The 23143-nt window shown below is 43.2% G+C and overlaps 1 protein-coding gene and 1 non-coding gene across 2 annotated transcripts; one reads left to right on the top strand and one right to left on the bottom strand.

Moving 5' to 3' along the window:
- The first annotated feature begins 7966 nt into the window (after positions 1 to 7966).
- Trnal-caa lies at positions 7967 to 8040 on the top strand. Its single transcript has one exon. It is a non-coding gene; the product is annotated as a tRNA-Leu (tRNA).
- Positions 8041 to 20809: 12769 nt separating this feature from the next.
- Positions 20810 to 22633, bottom strand: Slc25a5 (solute carrier family 25 member 5). Its single transcript, XM_015498525.2, has 3 exons — positions 22090 to 22633; positions 21732 to 21872; positions 20810 to 21230 (listed from the first exon to the last, which is right to left on the bottom strand). Exons 1-3 carry the CDS (start codon positions 22616 to 22618, stop codon positions 21073 to 21075), a joined length of 828 nt encoding a protein of 275 aa, XP_015354011.1. The 5' UTR covers positions 22619 to 22633; the 3' UTR covers positions 20810 to 21072.
- Positions 22634 to 23143: the final 510 nt, after the last annotated feature.

The following is a 23143-nucleotide window of genomic DNA, read 5'->3' on the forward strand; positions in this document are numbered from 1 at the left end:
GGGTTTGATTCTCAGCACCACATAAAAAATAAATAAAATAAAGGCATTATGTTCATCTATAACTAATAAAATTTTTTAGTATTTTATTTTATTTTTCTTTTCTTTTTAAACACAATGCCTTTATTTTTATGTGGTGCTGAGGATCGAACCCAGGTCCCGCCTGTGCTAGGCGAGCGTTCTACCGCTGCCACAATCCCAGCCCTAATAAAAATATTTAAAAAAAAATAAAAAGGACTGGGGATATAGCTCAGTATAAAGCACCCCTGAGTTCAATCCCAGTATCAATAAATAAATAAATAAATAAATAAATAAATAAATAAATAAATAAATAAATAAAAATTTAAAAGGTACTCACATAGCCCTTAACATATGCTGGTCACTGTTCTAAATGTTTCACAACCTGTTAACTCAATGAAGTTTCATAATAATTCCCTAAAGTATGTGCAGCTATCGGCCCCACTTTATGGTGGAAGAAATGAAGGCACAGTTAATTAACTCTCCTAAGGTCAACTAGCTGATAAGTGGCAGGATTCTAGCCCAGGCAGGCTCTGTTCCCTGCTGCTTCCCTGACTTTGCAAGCTGTTGTAACGGAGCAGTGCAAGGAGGGCTCTCTTACTCTTTCCTTTTCCTTTCTTCCTTAGGCTCTTTATATGGATCAAGTGCAGAAGTCCAACCCATCTCCTAGTCACATTAGGGAAGGGGAGGGAGGAAGGACAGACAGAGGCAGTGGCACTGTCTGGATGCTTCTAGAAAAGCCAACTCTGGTAGGGGCTGAGGAATACTGGAATATTTCAGTAGTCCAAAAACTCCTGTTTTGCTGGGCACAGAGGCGCACACCTATAATCCCAGTGGCTCAGGAGGCTGAGACAGGAGGATTTTGAGTTCAATGTCAGCCTCAGCAATTTTTGCATGGCCCTAAGCAACTCAGTGAGACCCTATCTCTAAATGAAAAAGTAAAATTTGGGGATGTGGCTCAGTGGCTAAGGGCCCCTGGGTTCAATCCCCAGTACCAAAAACAAACAAACAAAAATTTCCTGTTTTATTTCCTGAGCCAGAATTCTGAGATGAGTGTGCTTAAATACTCCCTGTAGATGACAAAAGCATCTAATCCTCTTTAAGTCACCTCAGGGAACAATCCCACAAAGAAGAGCCAAAGCTAAGCTTTTACTTGACAATGAACTGAGAGCAGGAATATTCAGGGTATTCTTTAGAGCTCTATAGTGGAAAATAATGACTTGTTTATATCAAGCAAGGCCCCAGTGGCCTTCATAAATCTGACTCCTGAGAAAATCCAGCCAGAGCTGCAAGCTCAGACAGGTAAAATGTGATGAACTTGTGGAAATTTCTACTGGAGACTGTAGTTGGGATGAAGGCAACAAATTGGTGTTTGAAGGCACACTTTAGTTTGACAATCTGAATACAGATATGTGTAGGAATACTGGCATTTGTGCTAAAATGGCATGGGTGATCTTTGGGTGGGGACACCAGAATGTGGAAAGAAAGATTATCTGTGGGTGATTAGGACACAGAGGAGGGAGAGGAAACTACCTTGCCCTGTAAACCAGTTATGCCTTGGGAATTTGGTGTCCAAGGCACATTTTATCCATATGTCATCTATTCAAAGGATAACAGATTATCAGCTCTGCCCCCCACACATAAAAGATAAGGTAAGAAGGAGAGACAAATTATGTAAATGTATAAATGCAGAAGTGAATACTTGCATAAGGGTCACAATGACATGATTAAAGTGCAGGGGTTTGTTGACATCTATAGAGGAACCAGGACATAAAGACTGAATTTACCAATTCCTCTTTCTGGCTTGAGACAGAGTTTGAGCTTTAGCTGTGACATTTATTACCAAGAGGTTTTTGTTTTTGTTTTTAACCATGTCCTAGCTGGTGGGGGGTGTGAGGTATGTCTTCTAGTCTTTTCTGAATTTATAACCTGATAAGAATGCAGAGGCAAGTGAGACCTGCCTAAGGTAGAGGATGTTGGCCTTTCATAGGTTTTGGCCTTCTCTTCCTCCTCTCTCCATGGACAAAGGTGACTGTGTAAGTGACAGCCATTCCCCTTGCAAACACACCCGTTGCTAGCTGGGCCTGCCCCCTGGCATAGAGAAGTGTTTCCTGACAGGCTCTGCATTAGATCATCTCAAACCAACAGTACAGCTCACTGTAGCCTAAACCTGCCCAGGAACTAGCACAACCCTGAGAACAAAGTCAAGAAATTGGATTCTGAGCCAGGCTGGTGGCACAAACCTGTATTGGAGCAGTTTGGGAGGCTGAGGCAGGAGGATGAGAGTTCAAACCCAGCCTCAGTAACTTAGTGAGGTCCTATGCAACTTAGTGAGACCCTATCTCTAAATAAAATATAAAAGTGTTGGGGATGTGGCTCAGTGAATAAGTACCCCTGGGTTAATCCCCAGAAACAAAAAAGAAAAAGAAAAAAGAAAAAAAAAAAGAAAAGAAATCAGATTCTGGTGGCTTCAGGATAACAAGTGCATAACTTGTTCTAGTGTGGATTGTATTTTCTAGATTACATGCTGATGGGGTTTTTAATCCTGGCCTGACTTCATCACATATCCCTAGCCCCAAAGTATCTTTCAGCTTCCTTTCTTCTATGGTCTGCTTTGGAAATAATAACATAATGATAACTATGATCACTACCCTTCATTGAATGCTTCCAGAGACTGGGCATTGGGTTAACAGGGCTACATGCATTATATTTTTAAAATTTTGTTTTGCATACTGGGGATTGAACTCAGGGCCACTCTACCACTGAGCTACACCCTTGGCCCTTTTAATTTTTTAACTTTGAGACAGGGTCTTGCTAAGTTGAGGAAGCTGGCCTCAAACTTGTGATCCTCCTGCCTCAGCCTCCTGAGTTGCAGGGATTACAGGCATGCACCACTGCACATGGCTATGCATTAGATTTTATGCAGGCCTTACAAACACCCAATGGGAGAATACTCAGCCAGATGAAGAAACTGAGCCTCCAAGAGATAAGCAGCTAGTAAGTGGAAATGACTGGAATGGAAAGCAGACTGCGTGGGCATGAACCCATAACCACTGTTTTTTACCCACTTTACTACACTGCCTCCCACAAAGTTAATTTTAGTATTAGCCTAATTCATCCTGATTTAGGAAGGGAAAGATGTTGCCAACAAATCACTTATCATCCCCTAAAGCTAAATATAAAAGGCTTTTCTGTTATCTCTTACTTGGGGCTATTTAGGCCAAAGCTTCTTCCAAGGGCCTGTGAAGCTAAGAGTTACTTAGAGCATAGCAGTTGGGCATGCAGCAAAGAGCCCAGCTCACAAGCAAAGTTAAGCTTATGCAATCAGCATGGAAATGAAAACCTTAGACCAGGTCCTGGGATTAAGAAATGTCAAGAACTCCTTCCAGTTTACTGCCCCTGGTCGAGGGGGCACAGGTCTAGGGATGAGCATTTTTCCGCTGATAGCTGCAATATTGTGGGCTGTTGTCCAGGTCCCATTGGGTCATCCTGGAATTCAAGGTGCAAGCAGGCCCTCTGCCACTGCAGGTTCCACATCCTCTCACTATGGATCAAAGATAGATATTTTTTAAATTGCATCTGGGGCTGAGGATATAGATAGTGGTACAGTGCTTGCTTAGCATGTACAAGGCCCTGGATTCAATTTCCAGTACTGAAAAAAATATTGCTCTGTATTGAATTTGTAAAGACTTTTTTCTTGTAATTATTCCCTAAACAACACAGCGCAACAACTATTTACATACCACTCACATTGTGTTAGCTATTATAATCTACAAATAATTTAAGTATACAGAAGGATGTGCATTAGGTTATATGCAAATACTATGCTTTTTTCTTTCCAGTACTGGAGATGGAACCCAGGACCTTGCACATGCTAAGCAAGTTCTCTACCACTGAGCTACATCCCTAGCCCTATGATGTTTTTATATAAGGCACTTGAGCACCCATAGATTTTAGTATCCTGGTGGGGGGTGTCTAGGAACCAATTCTTTACATCCAGGACACAGACCAAAGAAGCTTCCTGGCTGTCTTGTTCCATATTCTTCTTTCCCCAAGGTCTGCACCTGCAGAGGGAGCTCTAGGACTCAACTTCCTCAGCTTGCTCTCATGGATTTGCCTTCCTTTTCTAAAATACTGGGGCTGGGAACAAGGAGACTTCTCTAGCAATCACCCTAGACACTCTTTCTTTCCCTTATATCACTTCTTGGCTGCTGCTGCCTCTCCTTCCACTTCCACCTCCCTTTCCCCTCCCCCCCTTCTTCTTTTTGTGGTACTGGGTATTGAATTCAGGGGCCCATACCATTGATCTATATCCCCAATCCTTTTCATTTTGAGGCAGGGTCTTGCTGAATTGCAGAGGTTGACTTATGATCTGGCTTATGATCTTCTTGCCTCAGCCTCCTGAGTAGCTGGGATTACAGGTGAGCTTCACCACACCCGGCTTTCCCTGGCTTCTTAATGCTGACATGAGGAACTAAGCCGCCTCCTGGCTGGGCCCCTCAGCCCCATCCCAGCAGCCTCCATCCTTGTCAATGTAGACTCACTGGGGCCAACCCAGTGTAATCATTTGCTGACCTTGGATATCCCCTCTTTCCTTCTTCCTGGATTGCCCTCCATACTCTGCTCTCCCAATTCCTATTCCTTAACCTTCAACAACTCAGACCCTTTCACCTCCCATTCATATCTTCTAAATTCTTCTGTATTCAATATGTTCAGTGGTACCTTACTGTTTTATTATTACTTACAATAACAAGGATTTCAGCCATCATTTACTGAGTGCTGTGTGTCAGGCACTAATCTCACTTATGCATGATCTCATTGAAACCTCACAACCATCCTGAGACATGGGTACTGATATTACTCTCCCTACAATGGTTGAGGAAACTGAGGCTCAGGGGGTTAAGCAGTTTGCCCTAAGCCATACAGCTAAGAAGTAGTGGAGCTGAGATCTGAACCCAGGTCTCTTCCATCCCAGAGCCACTATCTGAATCAATGTAGGTTTGCTGTTTCTCTTCCCTCAGATTAAAGGAATCTGATTTATTCTGGGTTTTTACCTCCCAACACCCATCCTGGGTTCTGCTCATGGCTCTGTGAATCTCAGGTTGCAGGAGCTTTGCTACCACCACCATCAGGCCTACTGAGAATCAGACTCTGCATCTGTAGGGAAATGCAAATGGTGAGGCAGCCAAGAGCAAGAGGCAGGAGGAAGTGTCAAGTTTGAGCCCCATAACCAATGTGCCCCTGCCTAGGGCAAGGGCTCTGCAACTTCCCAATGCTCACTTTGTTGCCACATCCCAATTTGCATGGCTCTGGCATTGCAGCTCCTACTAATAGGGCATAAAAATTAATGACATCATTATCTTCTTTGTGTTTGTTCAGATAGCTGGAGAATCAATGATAGAAGATTGCCTTTATTTTCACTTTTAAAAAAATGTGTTCTTTTTATATATACAAGACAGTAGAGTATATTTTGGCACACTCCACACACATGGAGTATAACTTATTCTAATTAGGATCCCATTCTTGTGGTTGTACATTATGTGGAGTTTTAATATCACCACTCTTCCATTGAAATTGGGCTTTGTCAGATAGCATCTGCCCCCTTGTGGACGTGTTTTCCTGACATTTTGAGGGAGGAGGAGAAAAAAAAATTGCAGTCTCTGAAATTCCTGGGCAAATACCATTGCCTGAAGATCTTGCAGGGTCTGGGCAGCGGCCACTCTGACTTTCACTGACAGGGGACCCCTATAAGTGTTCTGGTTCCTTTTTCTGTAACATAGGGGTGCTCCACACTTTGCTCTTTGGCATTAAAACACACTTGTCAGGTGTCTGCCTCTTCCTGAACACATAACTAGCCGCCTTAAAAAACTTGCAGTTGTCTCCCAGCTGTCTCCTTTAAAAAGTAACAAGTCCTAGCCTGATGGAAGGCTTAGGCAGGAGGATTATGAGTTCAAAGTCAGCCTCAGCAACTTAGTGAGGCCTTGTCTCTAAATAAAATATAAAAAGGGCTGGGATATGACTCAGTGGTGAAGTGCCCCTGGGTTCAATCCCCAGTACCAAAAAATAAAAAAGTAACAAGTCCTATTGATAGCCCTTTCCTGCCATGACTTTCCATCCCCACTACCATCCCCCTAGCCTGTCCCTAACCCTTCACACTTGCAACAACCTCCACACCAGCATCTCCTGGCCCTCCACTTCAATCCATGCCTTACCCCACATCCAAGTTAGTCACCCAGCACCCCACTTTCCATACAAGGCTCCCTCTTACATATAGAAGTAGGAGGAAGGTTCAAGATCCCAACCTTCCTATCAGTTGATTAATACCAGCTGAGCACCTACCGTATACCAAGTGATCTCTGTGTGATCACAACAGCTACCCGCTGTCCTTGAGGGCTACAGAAGGTACTCTATACATGTTATGTCATTCAATCTCCAAAACAACTCTGTGCAATAGGTATTATTTTTCAGAAAGGAAAATGAGTCTCAGAGATGTTAAGCAACTTGCATGAGCTCACTCAGATAATAACTGGCATAGCCAGGACTCAAACTCAGGGCCCTCTTACTGCCCAGTCATTCCCTTTTCCACAAATGACCACAACGAATCTTTACAGAGCTTTTTCTGTGTGCCAGTTACTGTTCTTGGCGCTAAGGATACAGGGATGTGCAAATCAGGCATGGCTCTGGTCTCCCCTTCTTGGAGTTTCTTATCTCATGGGAAAAACAATGTTTTTGCTTCAAGCATCTGTATCCAGTGAGGCATGATGGTGCACCCCTGTAATCCCAGCAGCTCAGGAAGCTGAGGCAGGAGGATCGCCAGTTCAAAGCCAGCCTCATCAACTTAGCAAGGCCCTAAGAAACTCATTGAGACTCCATCTCAAAATACAAAATAGGGCTGGGATGTGGCTCAGTGGTTAAGTGCCCCTGGGTTCAATCTCCAGTACCAAAAAACAAACAAAAAAACCCCATCTGTATCCTCCTAGTTTCTGTCGGTCTGCTTGTCTTGACTCTTACAATTTGTGGGACACTTGGATTTCAGCTGGCCAGCTCTTTCCTTCCTTCTATGTACATATGCTGAGAATCTATTATATGTCAGGGATGGTGTTAGGCACAGGACAGAGTACAAGAAGCAGAAGCCCTGCCCTCTGGCACTTGCAACCCCCAGTACTTCATGTCATCCTGCTTTGTACCTTTATTCATGCCATTCTGTCAGTCCAGTCTGCATTGCCTTCCTCAGGTCTCTTTATCAAAATTCAATCCAATCATCAAAACACCTCAAATCTCACCTCCATGGTGGAGCCTCCCCTGATCACCCATCCACAATCATTGTGTCTTCTTTTTCTCCTCCTCCTCCTTCCTTTTTTTTTTATATTAGGGATTGAACCCACAGGTGCTTTAACCACTGAGCCACATCCCCAGCCCTATTTTAAAATTTTGAGACAGGGTCTTACTAAGTTGTTTAGAGCTTCATTAAATTGCTGAGGATGGCTTTGAACTCACAATCCTCCTGCCTCAGCCTCCTGAGCCACTGGGATTACAGGTAAGTGCCACTGCCCCCGGATTCTTTGTTCCCTTCTTGAATTTATTCAACACTTACTATGTGGACAACTCAAGTATCAGGACAACTTATTTGGCACATATCTCGTGCTCTTCATCCTTAAGTTTTGTGTTTATATATGAATCTTATTGCCTTGATTTGACTATTCCCCTTGTCACCCAGGAAACATTTTCATTCTCAAGAAACATTTACTGAGTGCCTATTTTGTATTTAGCATTGGGGAAAGTGGCATACATTTGTAGAGCCTCTTTCAGTTAGCAAAGAGCTTTCATGACTATTTTATCATTTGTCACAAAACACTACCACTTCCATTTTATTTTTAAACTTGACAAATGTAACTTAAATTATTTTATAGATAAATATATTCTTATCATGAAAGTGAACACATTATAGGGCTGGGGATATAGCTCAGTTGGTAGAGTGCTTGCCTCAAATGCACAAGGCCCTGGGTTCAATCCCCAGTACCACAAAAAAAAAAACCCACAAAAACACAAAACATATTATAGATCAGGCTACCTGTACAGCCACCCCATGCCAAACTCCCTCAGAGATACAAAAAAAGAAACTGAGGCACAAAGAAGGAACATGGTGTCAGGTACAGTGGCACACACCTGTAATCCCAGTGGCTTGGGTGACTGAAGCAGGAGGATTGTGAGTTGAAGGCCAATCTCAGTAATTTAGTGAGGCATTAAGCAACTTAGTGAGTCCCTGTCTCAAAAATAAAATAAATAAAAAGAGCTGGGGATGTGACCCGGTGGTTGAGTGATTCTGGGTTCAAACCCCAGTACCAAAAAAAAAAAAAAAAAAAGGCAGAGGGGGAGGGAGAAGGGACATGTGGTGTAGAGGATTTTCTGACTCAATCTCTTGCTGTTCCTACTTTTCCCAGCTGCTTCCTAAGAGGGCCAGGCTCCTGATTATACTGGGCTCTGCACCAAAGCTGGGGCTCAGCAAATGTTTTCTATTAGTGGACTCCCCTGAAGATGGCTTTGCTTTGCCCCAAAGCATTGCCTTCTGCGGTAGGTTGTTCTGACCCCAGGGGGTCAGTGCAGGCTCAGGTGAGGCTACTCAGGCATCCTTGTAGATGCCCCTTCTACCGCCCTTACATTCTGAAATCGGGGACCCTGAGAGTGTCCTTTGGGAGTCACTAAAGCAAGGCCTAGTAGAGGCACATCAAGCATTGGCTGGGCACAGGCCATGTGGTTACCATTGTGCCAGGGGAACTATGTAAGGTATGACACCCTTGTGGAGCCAAGATTTGTCTAATACATCAGACAGACACACTGAGCCCATGGGCTAACACATATTCAAGTTCTAAATTCTGCAGGGTTTTGATGATGCTTTGGGGATCAGAAGAGCAAAAGCGTGGCTGGAGTGGTGGAGGACAGGCTTCTTGGAGGAGCTGGGCTGTAGATTGCGGCAGACAGGCCTCCCTGTCCAGCTGGCCTCCGTGTCCAGGCCGAGGCGAGGCGGAGCGCGCCCCCTGCAGGCAGCTGCGAGAAGGCGGCTAGAGCCCGCCTGTGTGCGCTGCGGCCGGAAGGCGGAAGGAGCCAGGCTTTGGCTGCTGCGGCGGCTGCAGCTTCTCTGAGCTGCGGCTTTCTAGCCTGTATCTTTCATTCCGCGTGACGCCGTGGCGACTTGGAATCATCACTAGAGCCCACTCGCGTTTTCCCCTCGTTGCGTGCCCAGCCCACTACTCTCCTGGTTGTTCTTAGTTGCAAGTGTGGCGGGTGGGGACATTTCCCTCAGTTACTAGCCACAATCCCAGCAAAGACTGTTTTAGCCACCAAGCTGATGGCGTCCCTTACAGCGTTTCTTATGGAAAAATCAGACACCTAAAGCCCCCAGGGCAACGTCTGAAGGAGCTCTGTGGTCATTTAACAAACTCTTAAGCACTTTTGTGCCAAGCGTCTGGCAAATACTAACTCATAGTCCTAACCATGGGGCCAGGCAGGTACCATTCATGAACCCATTTTATAAGTGAACAAACTGAGGCACTGAGAACTTAGTATCTTGTCCAGGGTCTCACAGCTGGAGAGGGGCAGAGACATAACCACTGTACCAAGTGCCTCTTCTTACCCTTCTGATACTGAATCAGTCCCCAAATAGGGCAATGATTCCTATTCTGAACCACTTCCCTTCCTTTGGGTCTCCCTAGTCATTTTCCAGGTAACAAATCATCCTGCAGCCCTCTCTCAAGTGATTTTTTAAAACCTCCTTCAGGGCTTCCACTTCACAGGGACTATATGTGGTTGGCCATGTGCCTCAGTTTCCCCATCTGGAAAATGGTGGTCATAGCATCTGCATTATAAGGCTGCTGAGAGGATTAAATGACAATCCAAGCACAGTTAGAGAAATGCCTGGCCTACAGTAAAAGCTCAAGAAATGATAAGGCATGTTTTTTTTTTTTTTTTTTTTTTTTTGGGAGAAGGAACAAACCCCATTTGAGCAGGTTAAAGAGGGTCACATCCACTCTAGGGTTCTCATCTGCTTTGGTGGCTGGAATTGTCTTAGGAGTCGGGAACATTAGGCCCAGGTCTGAGAGCATATTTGGTCTAATCAGCCCTAATCATTCACATGGGTGTGCAGTTGGTACAGCTGTAATGGCAGAGTCCTCAAGTGCCCCAATAACATGCCTGTTCATCTCCCCTTGAAGTGGCCTGAGTCATCCTATGTGATAGCCATTGTTCCTTATTGTCACCATCACAACCAGAAACCCATCAAGTACTTACTATGTGGAGGATTCTGTGTTAAGAGCCCATGATCGAATATGGCCAGCATATGTTCAGAGGATGATAGAACTTGATATGGAGTCATACCTGATTTTTACACAGATGTGGGGAGTGGGGTATCCCAAGGCCTTGGCTCTCCAGTTCTCTAGCATGGACAATGTAGCAGCAGTACAGGAACTACATGATATCCAAACAATAGATGCAAGTCAGAAAGACTCTGAATAATTTATTACTGCAGAATTGTCCCTAGGTATTGAAGGGCTAGATTCAGGCAAAATTCATTGATGCTAATCAATAACCAAAGGAACGGTGTGGGTGTGGTGGTGCATGCCTGTAATCCCAGTGGCTTCAGAGGCTAAAGTAGGGGGATCAAAAGTTGGAGGCCAGCCTGGGCAACTTAGTGAGGCCCTAGGCAACTTAGTGAGACCCTGTCTCAAAACAAAAACAAACAAACAAAAAAATTTAAAAAGGCTGGGGATGTGGCTCAGTGGTTGAGTGTCCCTAGGTTCAATCCCAGGTACCAAAAAAAAAAAAAAAAAAGAAACAAAAAACCCAAAGGAACAAAACAAATCCTAAAACATGTTATTCATTCATTCTCTCAGTAATTCCTACCCCCAATAAACATTTGCCACACATCCACCATTTGTCAGTTTCTACTCTTGGTGTTGGGAATGTAAACAGGCAAGAGTGATAGCCCCAAATAAAGACAGACAAACACTTAAGTACCATACCATGAAATAAACACTATAATTAATTCATTAAACAAATGTTTCTCGAACATTTACTATGTGAGAGGCACTGTCCTAGGCACTGGGGATACGACCATGAATGAAACAGACAAATCCTCTGCCCTCATGGAGGTGACATGAATAGATTGTTTTGGAGGTTCATAGGAGAGAGTGATGAATACCACCAGCTGGTGTTGCGGGAGGGATCACGGAGAAGGTCTGGTCTGAACTGAGTCTTGAAGGACTGTCCCCTGACAGAGAGGCAGAGAAGGGTATGCTGGGGGAAAGTAATCACACAACAAACTTGGAAAGCTGAGAGGGGTAATGTCGGGGAATGGCTATCAGGACTGTGAGCATGTGCAGCAGGAGAGAGAAACAAAGGGCACCTGTTACTGTCTCTCCATAGAAGGCACAGAGAAATAGCCCAAAGCTCAGGACTCAGAATTTTTCTGACTAGAGGTGAAGAGGCACCCAATGCTGCCTGTTCATGTGATTGTAGCCAGTTGGGGTCCCAGCCAACAGCCCAATAACCCCAGCTTCAGTTTGTAACCTCTGAGCATTCCTTGCTAAGGACCTTAATTTCTTTTGCGGGGGAGGCTCTTTTTTTTTTTTGGTGGTTCTGGGGATTGAACCCAGGGCTTCATGCATGTTAGGCAAGTATTCCAAACACTAAGCTACATCCCCAGAAAGAACCTTCATTTAAAAGGCAGATCTGTGTTGGAAAAGCTAAAGAAACTTGAATAAAATCAAATTCAAATCTACAGCTTTAGGTTTAAGTAGTTTGTCCAAAAATGATTCTTAAATTGGCTGAAAATAGAAAATCACCCACACTCTAAAAATGGACTCTGTAAACAGTGCTTTGGTTATTATAATTTCTATTTAATATTTGTCAAATAGATTTTGTCGGTTGCTAGTGAAACTGGCTGGCTTTCCTATTTCAATATATTTCATGACTCAAAATAAATAGTTGCAGCTGAGCATGGTGGCGCATGCCTGTAATCCAATCCCAGTGGCTCGGGAGGCTGAGGCAGGAGGATCACCAGTTCAAAGCCAGCCTCAGCAAAAGCGAGGCACTAAACAAGTCAGTGAGACCCTGTCTCTAAATAAAATACAAAATAGGGCTGGGGATGTGGCTCAGTGGTTGAGTATTGAGTTCAATCCCCAATTTTAAAAAATGTTGCACAGGATCATCTTAAAGTTCTCTTTGAAATCTTCTGTGGAGTATAAAGCACACTATCTCATCTTACTAAGCCTCAGTTTCATCAGCTATGAAATGGAGTCAATATCACACCTTAGGGCTGTTGAGAGAATCAGGAGAGTTAAACCATACAGAGTGGCTAGCACAAAGCCTGGCACTGAAAAGGTCAAAATAACAAGCCCTATACCATCTGGACTCTGTAGTTTCTGAGAAATCACTAGTAGATGGTTGTATTGATTGCTTCACCAGAAAAAGCAGACTTCACTTAATTCAACCTGGCTAGCTCTAGAAACCCTGAAAAGGACTACTGCCCCAGTAGAAAATTTAAGAAATGATATTGCAGCTGGTTGTGGTGGCCCACACTATAATCCAGGTACCTGGGAGACTGAGGCAGGAGGATTGCAAATTTGAGGCCAGCCTCAGCAACTTAGTGAGACCGTGTCTCAAAATAAAAATTAAATTAAATTAAATTAAATTAAAAGGGTTGGGGTGTGGCTTAATGGTAGAGTGACCCTGAGTTCATTCCCCAGTACATTCCCCCACGCTAAAAAAAAAAAAGAAAGAATATTGCGACTCAAACAGAATATTGATTTCCCATTTCCCTGGTAGACCAACTGAGGTACTACTAACTAAGAATGCATGGGATGTGACCCAAGAAAGAGAAGTGTGGAGTTGAGGTGGAATTGTAATTTCAGTGGTCCATCATTTTATCCTAATTGGCAACCAGGATATTTTTACCCAGAACCCTAAGCACCTTTAGCCCCCACCTTTATTTCTAGGGTAAAGCCATTGTAAGGCTCAATTTGTATAATAAATGGACTCCTGAACTCTGAGCTTAATTGCAAAAGTGAAAGATCTTTTGCCTTTAAAATGCATTAGTTTGTTGTTGTTTCTACCCAGCATCTTCTTTCCCTTGGGATTGAAGTCACAGGGTTGGGTAATCAAGCTGGGGCCTTCTGGATTCCTTGAAATACTGCAAGGGAAAGGGTAGTTGGGAGAAGCCTAGTGATCCCATAGTGCAGTCTGGTCTTGAGACAGGACCGATATATTTTTGGCCTTTATTCCCTTTCATAATCAGTATTGTAAAACAAGGGCTCTGAGTTAGAGCTCCGGATTATCACTGTAACCACATACTCCTGTTTCCTTTTCAAGCCATTCTCAAAGTTATCATTTTCTTTCTTTATAACCTTTACTTTCTCTCTCTCTCTGTCTCTCTGTCTCTCTCTGTCTCTCTCTCTCTCTCTCTCTGTGTATGTGTGTGTGTGAGTGTGTGTGTGTGTGTGAGAGAGAGAGAGAGAGAGAGAGAGAGAGAGAGATTGAGATTCACTTGCAATGAGACATGTGGCTTTTTATTTTTTAACTTTTAGAAAATCTACAGATTGGAGCTGGGAATGTAACTCGGTTTTAAAGTGTGTGCTGAGCTTCTTGAAACTGTTTTGGAAAATCTGCAGATGGGGACTGGGGATGTAGCTCAGTGGTTGACAGCAGGCGTAGCATGCACGAGAGAGAGCCTGGACTTCACCCCCAGCACCAAAAAACAAACAAACAAACAAAAAACAACCAAACAAGAAAGTTGTTTAAAGTAGGTCCCTGTATTGTTCCAAGCACTGTATACATACTAATGCCTTTAGTTTGGGGCCTTGGGGGTGTGGCTCAGTGGTAGAGTGCTTGCTTAGCATGTACAAGGTGGGGGGTGTTCCATCCCCAGTACCCCCCAAATCCCTTTAATCTTCACCGATTCCTATGGAAACCGACTGAATTGGTTCCCTCCCTCATAATTGGGAACAAAAGTTCCCCCACTGAGAGTGGGAGCTGGAGGGGCTTCCACTCCAAATCCTGACAGGCACCAAAGAAATTGGGAGCTAAGATTGCCCATTCAGGCCAGTCTAACTACAGGCTAACTAAATCTGCATATGTACGTTTCCTGGCCTTTTGTCTCACTAAACTGCTGCTAGCTCCTCTCTCCTGCCTCTTCTCCTTTAAAAGTTCTGCCAATTTTCAGGGATTTCCAAGATGGAATTTTTTAAACAATTAAGTTTCTTCCATCTTGCTTCAAAGCTGGCTTTGAATAAAACCTATTTTCCTACAATTTAACTCTGAGTATTTCTGGAGTGGAAAATATTATAGCCTTACCTTTTCCTCCCTGGGCAGGATATTGTGCTGCCGTGTATGTAATACTATGAGGTAGATACTATAGTTTTCTTCATATTCCAGATAGGTGAAACTGAGGCATGAGGCAGTTAAGTAAAATGAAACCTTTGTTTTTTTTTTTTTTTTTAACAAAAGTTTCTCAGGATGCAGTCCCGTACAGAAAGATGAAGAGCAGTGTGCCCTATTCTGGGCAAGATCAAAAGATAGGGAAGCCCTAGACCTTGGTCTGCCTCTGTCCTGATGTACACAGCTGACTCCAAATACCTTTTTCTATTCCAGCTTCACGAACAGGAGTGGATCCATATTTTGTGGAGATATCAATCTGTAAGATTTTGACACCCCCCACTTTTTAATTTTTTTTAGGTACTGGGGATTGAACCCAGGACACTTTACCACTGAGCTACATCCTAACCCTTTTTTGTTCTCTAAATTTTCTTTTCTTCTTTTTTTGGTAAAAGGGATTGAACCCAAGGGCACTTAACTGCTGAGCCACATCCCCAGCCCTTATTTATTTATTTATTTATTTTTAATTTAGAGTCAGGGTCTTGCTAAGTTGCTTAGGGTCCCAACTAAGGTGCTGAGGCTGACTTTGAACTCTCCATCCTTCTACCTCAGCCTCTTGAGCCTCTGGGATTACAAGCATGTAATCCATGCTGGGCAACCCTAGTCTCCTCTCCCTCTCTCTCTTACTCCATATCTTTATTTTATTTTATTTTATTTATTTTAATGTGATGTTGAGGATTGAACTCAGTGCCTCACATGTGCTAGGTGAGCACTCTACACTGAGCCACAAACCCAGCCCCCTTTCTACTCTTTTAAAAACGCTTTATTTTAATTTATTTATGTGATGCTGAGAATCGAACCCAGTACCTCACACATGCTAGGCAAGTGCTCTACCACTTAGCTACAGCTGAAGCCTCTTTACTTTTTAAGACAGGGTCTAGCTAAAGTGCTGAGACTAGCCTCAGCCTGGTGGATCTCCTGCTTCAGCCTCCCGAGGTTGCTAGGATTTCAAGTGTGTGCACCACCATGCCCAGCGGTGTCCTTTTTAAAAACACACAAGTAATCATTTGAAAACTTTTATCAAACCATGTGACCAAATGAATGCATCACTGGGGCCCTTCTCAGAGCTTGGAAGGGGCCCATGCCCAGGAGATGAGGTCTTTGCTTCTCCCCCAGACGTGCTTGGCATTGTAGCTCATTCAGATAGAAGAGTTTCCTTTTCACCCACAAACACAATACCCTCGAAGTTGGTCTCTCGGCAGCTCTTTAGCAGAGACTCTGCTGTCATTATATCTTTGCAGCCACAACCATCTCCATTCTGGGAGTGAAATCATTAGAGATGGTGAAACATTGCTAATTTGTCATGTTATATTTGTCATGTTCCCTTAAATCTCAACAGTGCTAAATTTCCTCCCTGGGTTACAAAAATTGCCCAAAGGTGGTTCATCCCTGTAGTCCCAGCTACTGGGGAATTGAGGCAGGAGCATCACTTGATCCCAGGAATTTGCTTGGGGCTGGAGTTGTGGCTTAGGGGTAAAGCACTTGCCTAGCATGTGTGAGGCACAGGGTTCCATCCTCAGCACCACATAGAAAGAAATGAGAGAAATAAAGGTCCATCAACGTCCAAAAAAAATATATATATATTAAAAAAAAGAGGGGCTGGGGTTGTGGCTCAGTGGTAGAGCACTTGCCTAGCATGTGTGAGGCACTGTGTTTGAGTCTCAGCACCACATATAAGCAAATAAATAAATAAAGATCCATGAATAACTAATAAAGTATTAAAAAAAAAACCCAGCCTGGGCAACATAATAAGACCCTGTATCAAAACAAACAAACAACAATAACAACAAAAGCCACAACACAAAAGTTGCCCAAAGAAGTAAAACCCCAAGATGGATGTTGATTATCAAAATAAGATTCTACTTCCACTGTCTCCTTCATTGACAGTCATGGAGAAAGCATGGATTAATAAACTTTAATTTAACTCAGTTTTGTCTCTGAAGAGGGTCCAGTGAAAGCAGCCGCCCAATCTGTCACTTGAACAGTGTTTATATTTGTTGCTGGGATACCGTAGGCTCTTTTAAGCCTTTGGCTAAGAAGAGCACCACGCGTCTGACCTTGTTCACCTGCACATCTAGCAAATAATGGCCGAAATGATAGGAAAGCTCCTCCAAACATTTTGAGTGGAACACAAGGCATTTTTGTGCCCCAAAATTGCAGCATCCAATATTTGTTGTTCAAATAAAGCTCAACCTGCATACAGAAGTGCACATTACACATAATAAGATGAGGCTGGGAGAAGAGAGATGTTAATTATTTTGAGGTAAATCACATCACCTTTGACCCAAACCCAAGCTGCAATTTTGTTGCTCAGCTTCTTGGTCCTGAAATTAATGTAAATCTTTACATTTGTAATTTTACTTGCCAACACCAACCCACCCACGCCATCTGTAAATGACTGCTCTGAGTCAGAGACTATTCAGTTACGATTGTGTTAGGTATTTTAAAATGTTCTCTGGAAGGATTAAATCACCTAATCCCGGTCCTTTCACTGTTTCTGTTTTATGTTAAAACGATGGAGCTGAAGGATATCTCAACTGGGACTTTGAGTTTGCCTTCTCCCCAAATTCCTCCTTTCACGGATCAGAAACTAAGGCTCTCATGTTAGAAGCGACTTGCCCACGGGTCACTCAGAGACCAAAGGAAAGTACTGGTTTAGGATTTTAATAAAGGACCACACTTAGAAATCCTTGCTCCCAGTCTAGAAGCTACCCCTCCCCTGTCGTTCTGCCTCCGACAGCATTTCTAAGTCCGGGTCCCCCAACAGTCTGACACTCTTCTCAAAGAATCATGCCATTTTGAATCCAATGGGTCAGAATATGATTCTGATAAATCCGAATCTTGCAACAACAGGCATTAATTTGAGGAGGGGAGATGGATAGACAAGACACTGCTAATAATGGTGACTTTTGACAAGGCAACGGGGACTAGGGATGGGAAAGGCAGGATGGGGAGCTGTTTACTTTTCATTTGATATCTTTACTGGTTGATATTTTATTACTATGTATAGATACTAACTGTGCATTAAAAACCTAAAAGGCAAATAGAAATACATGCTCACAAACTTCAAAGGAGAAATAGAATTTACCCCAGTAACACCCATGCTTGAAAATCCATTATATAGTACAGCAATACTTACAATTTTTTTTTCCACCAAACTATCTGCAACAGCAGAAGAGATTGAATGGGTTCCCCCAGGAGTCTGGGGACAGTGCCAGAAAAGGTCCTTGTATTTAAGAACTCTCTTTGCAGTTTATGTTTTTAAGATGCCTTTAAATTAATAGACTCTCTAGCATATTTTCATCTCTTTTAATACAAAAATAATGGATTAAATCACTTACCATCCACGAAAACTGCCCCTGTGGGAAGACACCCCTTGTTTCTTTCTGCAGCGGTCGGGAGCACCCGCAGCAAACCGCCTCCAGTTACTGAGTGGAGAGGCCCCCCGGAATAGGAAGCGCTGTGCACGAGCTGACCTGTATTCTGGCTCTCTCACCTGGAATCAGGCTCCACGGATCCTGTTATGCATTGAATAGTAACAAAACAACGGCATAAATTAGGGTGTTGCTAAGATTGTGTACCATCAACGTTTGCATGAGCATAATGGACATAATGAATTCTATAGCACTATCCTGCACAGCTTGGAGAGATTAAAACCACTTTGTCTTTAAATTAAATTTCAAAAATCATTGAACAACAAGAATAGCAAGAACAACAACAAAAACCCCTACCTCATCTATGTCAGCCACCCAATTGTAGGAGGCACCACTTCTTGCTTTCTGATCATTAATGCCCGGTCCCAGGTTTATTTTAATAGCTGCCAGCTCAGTGCGCCCACATCTATTGTAATAACCATAAAGGGGGCTTGGGTCCTCTTCCATTGTGTATGCAGCCCTAAGTGGAGAGCCTCTTATCCCCTTTCAGGAACAAAATCTATAACTGAAAAAGACCTAAGCTGAAGTTTATTTTATATCAATACTACACAATATAGTATGTCTAGGCTGTGGAAGAAAAAGAACGGTGGGCTTGAATGAGATAGGTGCTGGCTAAGTTTGTCCAGGTTGGCCTTGAACTTGCAATCCTCCTGCCTCAACCTCCCAAGTAGCTGGGATTACAGGTGTGTGCCATCCAGCCCAATTTTTAATCCATTTTACTCAGAGCAAATATAGATCAACAAAAATGAGTGCCAAATTATAAGAAAACCTCCTGTTGGAGCACTTTCTAGATGGTACTAGGCATCATACACACTGCTCAACATGCTTTTATCTTGAACTCAAACTTTACTCACAGTATCTCTGAGAAATATGGCTAACATTATTATATTCCCATTTCACAGATGAGGAAACTGAGTCTCCAAGAGAATCAGTGACTTGCCCAAGGTCATACAGTTAAGTAAGCAGTGGAGCTAGTATTAAAATTCAGGTACTTCTCACCCGGCACTATGGTACACACCTGTAATCCCAGTGACTCAGGAGGCCAAGGCAGGAGATAGCAAGACCAACCTCAGCAACTTAGGGAGAACTTGTCTCAAAATAAAAAATGAAAAGGGATGGGGATGTGACTCAGTGGTATAGCACCCCTGGGTTCAATCCCCAGTACCATAAAAAAATAAATAATAATAAAATCTGGGTACTTCTAACTCTAGAGTCCTGAAATCTAAACTGCCTCTTAATTATAGTTCCTATTTATAGAGTGCTTATTACATATATTCTCTGGTAGATGGTTTGCATAAACTATTTGATCTTTCAACAACCCTCTAAGGCAGACATTATTACCCTCATTTTATGGATAAGGAAAATTGAGGCTTAGAGAAATTAAGTAACTTGTGTAACAGCATAATTAAGTGGCAAAGTTCAGAGTTCAGATTTTTAGCCCAGGCTTCTCTGATACCAGAATAATTTTAAAAAATTATTTTCTCTAGGAACAACTCAGATGGCATTTTTCTCCTATTTTCCTGAAGAAAGAGAAGACACATCATCAATGACAAACGACAATTGCTGCAAAATACCAAGAGGATCTTCACTGGAAGGAGAGAATGCTGAGCCTCCTCTTTGTGGTCAGAACAGAGTTCTTAACAGCTAAGCTAAGCTATGACTCAGATGCTTGGCCTGGGGCACACAACAAAAACCATAGGTTCTCCCAGGCATCATTGTGTGCTATCATTCATCTGTGAATAGCCCTTATACAAACCGGTGTGTGGGATGTGTTCCTCAGGAATGAGTTTTCCCCGGTATGTGAATCACCTATTCTATCATTTTCTTTTTTACTGGGGATTGAACCCAGGGTACTTTATCACTGAGCTATCTCCCCAGCCCTTCTATTTTTTATTTTGAAACAGAATCTCACTAAATTGCTGAGGTTGGCCTTGAACTTGCAATTCTCTTGCTTCTGCCTCCTCCAGTTACTGGGATTACAGTACTGTGCCACTTTCATTTTCTATTTTTTATGTTGTGGGTTGACAAGGTGGTTTATTCTTCATGCAAATCTCATGATACAAAACCTGCTGGATTTCTGTACTCTAATCAGGAGCTACAGAAATTGTAACACTCTCATGTGACTCCCAAATAAGGGTTTATCCAAAAGAAACATGAATATCCTGCATTTATGGACTTATTAGTATGTCAGGCAAAATGTAGGTGCTACTTTCCCCTTGGTAAAATGGAGTTCTAAGGTTGGAGACAGCATTCTCCATAATCTTGAACAGCACTGCAATCTCAGCACTACCTTAACTGTGCCAGCTCTTATCCTCTGCTTTGAATGAGATTAAATAAAAATTGTTTGAGCCAGGTGAAGATGGATGAAGGCAGGCAACTAGATGAAAACTGGTTAACAACCATTACCTTATGTTTTAAAATCTCTTTTAAATGAGTTTTTAAGTTTGTTGTTTAAACACAACAAACTATTTAAAAGTGAACAATTCAACTTATAGTTCTTGATTACTATTCAAAGGACTGGGCAAAGTGAGTCTAGGGTCCTTTCTGGAAGTCATTCAGCTGTTATCAGTCCATAGAAAATGGACCAATGTATTTTGGATACACTGGGCTCAGATTTCATTTTGCTAATGTACGTGGAATGTTGACAGGTCATACAACTAAGTTCTTCTTTGTACTATTAGCCAAGGATTTACTAAAGTTCATCTCAGGACACACTGCAGCATTTACCTAAATGTAGTACTTACTCAAATGTGAAGTATATATATATATATTTTAAATATTTTTTTAGTTGTATTTGGACACAATATATTTTTATGCACTGCTGAGGATTGAACCCAGGGCCTTGCACATGCTAGGCAAGTGCTCTTCCACTTAGCCACAACTCCAGCCTGCAAAGTATATTTTTAATATGAAAAGAAACAGCAAACAAAACAGACTGTTTTTAGATACTTTTATTTCTTCAAATTTGTTATTTATCAGGAGTGACTGAAATAAAAAATATAATTGAGTCCCATCATTATTGTCATCATTATCATGGAAATGGCTTTAAGAGAAAACTGGTCAGATGAATATTATTGCTTCCCATTTTCAACCAGCAAAAGTTGCCATTGATAAACAGCCAAGAGTCTGTCCAGAATGCTTGATATGTTATATAATACAAGATGCCTGTTCACAGGCAGGGAAAAACTTAAGAAATAACTTATGTGAACTTCTTGATTTCATCATACAAGACAAGTACAAAAGCACCACCCATGCCTCTGAGAACATTGGACCATGCACCCTTGAAAAAAGCTTTGCCTCCTTCATCACGGGCAATTTTCCTCCAGCAGTCAATCGTGCCTGTATACATGATGTCAGCTGCAAAGAATAAAAACACAGTTAGAGACCCAAGCCAATCAAAGCCCTAAAATTCACTAGACTAAATAAAACAGAGCCCCAGCTGTAAGAACTAATGCCAGTTTTTTGCTTATTTGCAGTGCTGGGGAGCTAATAACCCAGGGTCTCAATCAAGTGCTCTACCACTGAGCTACTACACCCCAGCCCCAAATGTCAGTTTAGAACTCAACATTTGCACATGAGCACAGGCAATACTGAAATATTAATGCTGTGATTGGAGAACAACAAGCATGTGTAGACTACTCACCGGTCTTAACCTCTAATACCATTTAAGCACCCTCATTCATAGGCATCTAAAGGGCCTGCTCACAGGCAGCTGTGTAGCAGCCAGATGCTACACAGCTGCTATCAGCCCCACCCCTTGGCCTGAACACACTGCCATTTTTAAAGGAAGGCATCACTAGTTTGTGACCACAGTTTTCCCATGCCCATGACTTTATTTTCTGCTCAAGTGCAACTTACTTCCTTTGCGCCCTGACTGCATCATCATGCGGCGGCGAACAGTATCAAATGGATAGGAAGTCAACCCAGCAACAGCAGTGACAGACTGTGCAATCATCCAGCTGATGAAGATGTGAGTATTCTTGGGATCTGGAAGCATTCCTGGGAAAAGAGGCACTTTTCTCAAAAGGCAGGGTTTTACTGACCTATTTTCCATACCCTCCAAACATTTAATCTGTTCATGAGTGTTGAAAGGGAGGAGCTTGGCTTGCTTCAGCAATTAAAAACCAAATCTCTGGCCCCTGGACTATTAGGTTGGCATAATGGTCTTTTAAACTGTCCCACAAGAACACAGCTTCAAAACACAGAGCAAACTTACCCTTTGCAGTGTCATAGATACCAAAGTAGGCAGCTCGGTAGATGATAATACCCTGCACAGACACATTAAAGCCCTGGTACAGGCCCTTAATCCCATCAGATTTGTAGATCTTAACCAGGCAGTCACCGAGGCCTTTGAATTCCCTTTCAGCTCCGGCTTTCCCCACATCGGCTGCTAGGCGGGTTCGGGCAAAATCAAGAGGATACACAAAACACAAGGATGTGGCCCCTGCGGCACCACCTGATGCCAGGTTCCCTGCAAAGTAGCGCCAAAACTGGGTCCTCTTGTCCACACCACCCAGGAAGATCTGCTTGTATTTATCTTTGAAGGCAAAGTTGAGAGCCTGGGTGGGGAAGTATCTGATGACATTGGCCAGGTTACCACGCCAGAAGGACAGGATTCCCTGCTCCTTGGGAATACGAACCACGCAGTCTATAATGCCCTTGTATTGCTTATCTGCAGTGATTTGCTTGCTGGCATGTTGTACCTGAGGGACAGGAAGGAGGCCAACAGGGACAGTTATAACCATGGAGAAGGGAAGAGCATACATATATCATTTCTTTCAACACCCTTCGATGTTGGCTTTCCTTTCTCCAAATCTAGTGTTCCACATCACACAGGCTGGACCCTACTTAATGACTGCCACCCTCATAGGGTAAAGGGGATCTGCATCACCAGAGGCATTAAGCCTCCACCCCTTGGGGTGGGGAGGGGGCACATTCAAGTGGAACCGTGACCTTTAGACCCGGGAGAAAGGTCATTACCTTAGTCTCAGGTTCAGAGGCATTAGGGTGAGTCCCACGTAGGGCGCAGTCACCTTGTGACTGTGGCCTACCGCTGTTTCCTTCCTGCTCCACCCCTACTCCTCTCCTATAGGTGACCGGTGGGTTATCACCCCTCCGCTTGCCCCGGCGCGCCCTCTAGAGCTAGAGCCAACCCGCGCGCAGCGCCGTAGAGCAGGCCCAGGGACCGCGGCGGCTGCGCGGGGGCGGACGTACAAGGCACACGAGGGGATCCAGGCGCGCGAGCGCGAGTTGAGCGTGGTTCGGCTTGC

The sequence above is a fragment of the Marmota marmota genome, unplaced genomic scaffold, assembly GCF_001458135.2.
Source record: "Marmota marmota marmota unplaced genomic scaffold, marMar, whole genome shotgun sequence".
NCBI classification, from domain to species: domain Eukaryota; kingdom Metazoa; phylum Chordata; class Mammalia; order Rodentia; family Sciuridae; genus Marmota; species Marmota marmota.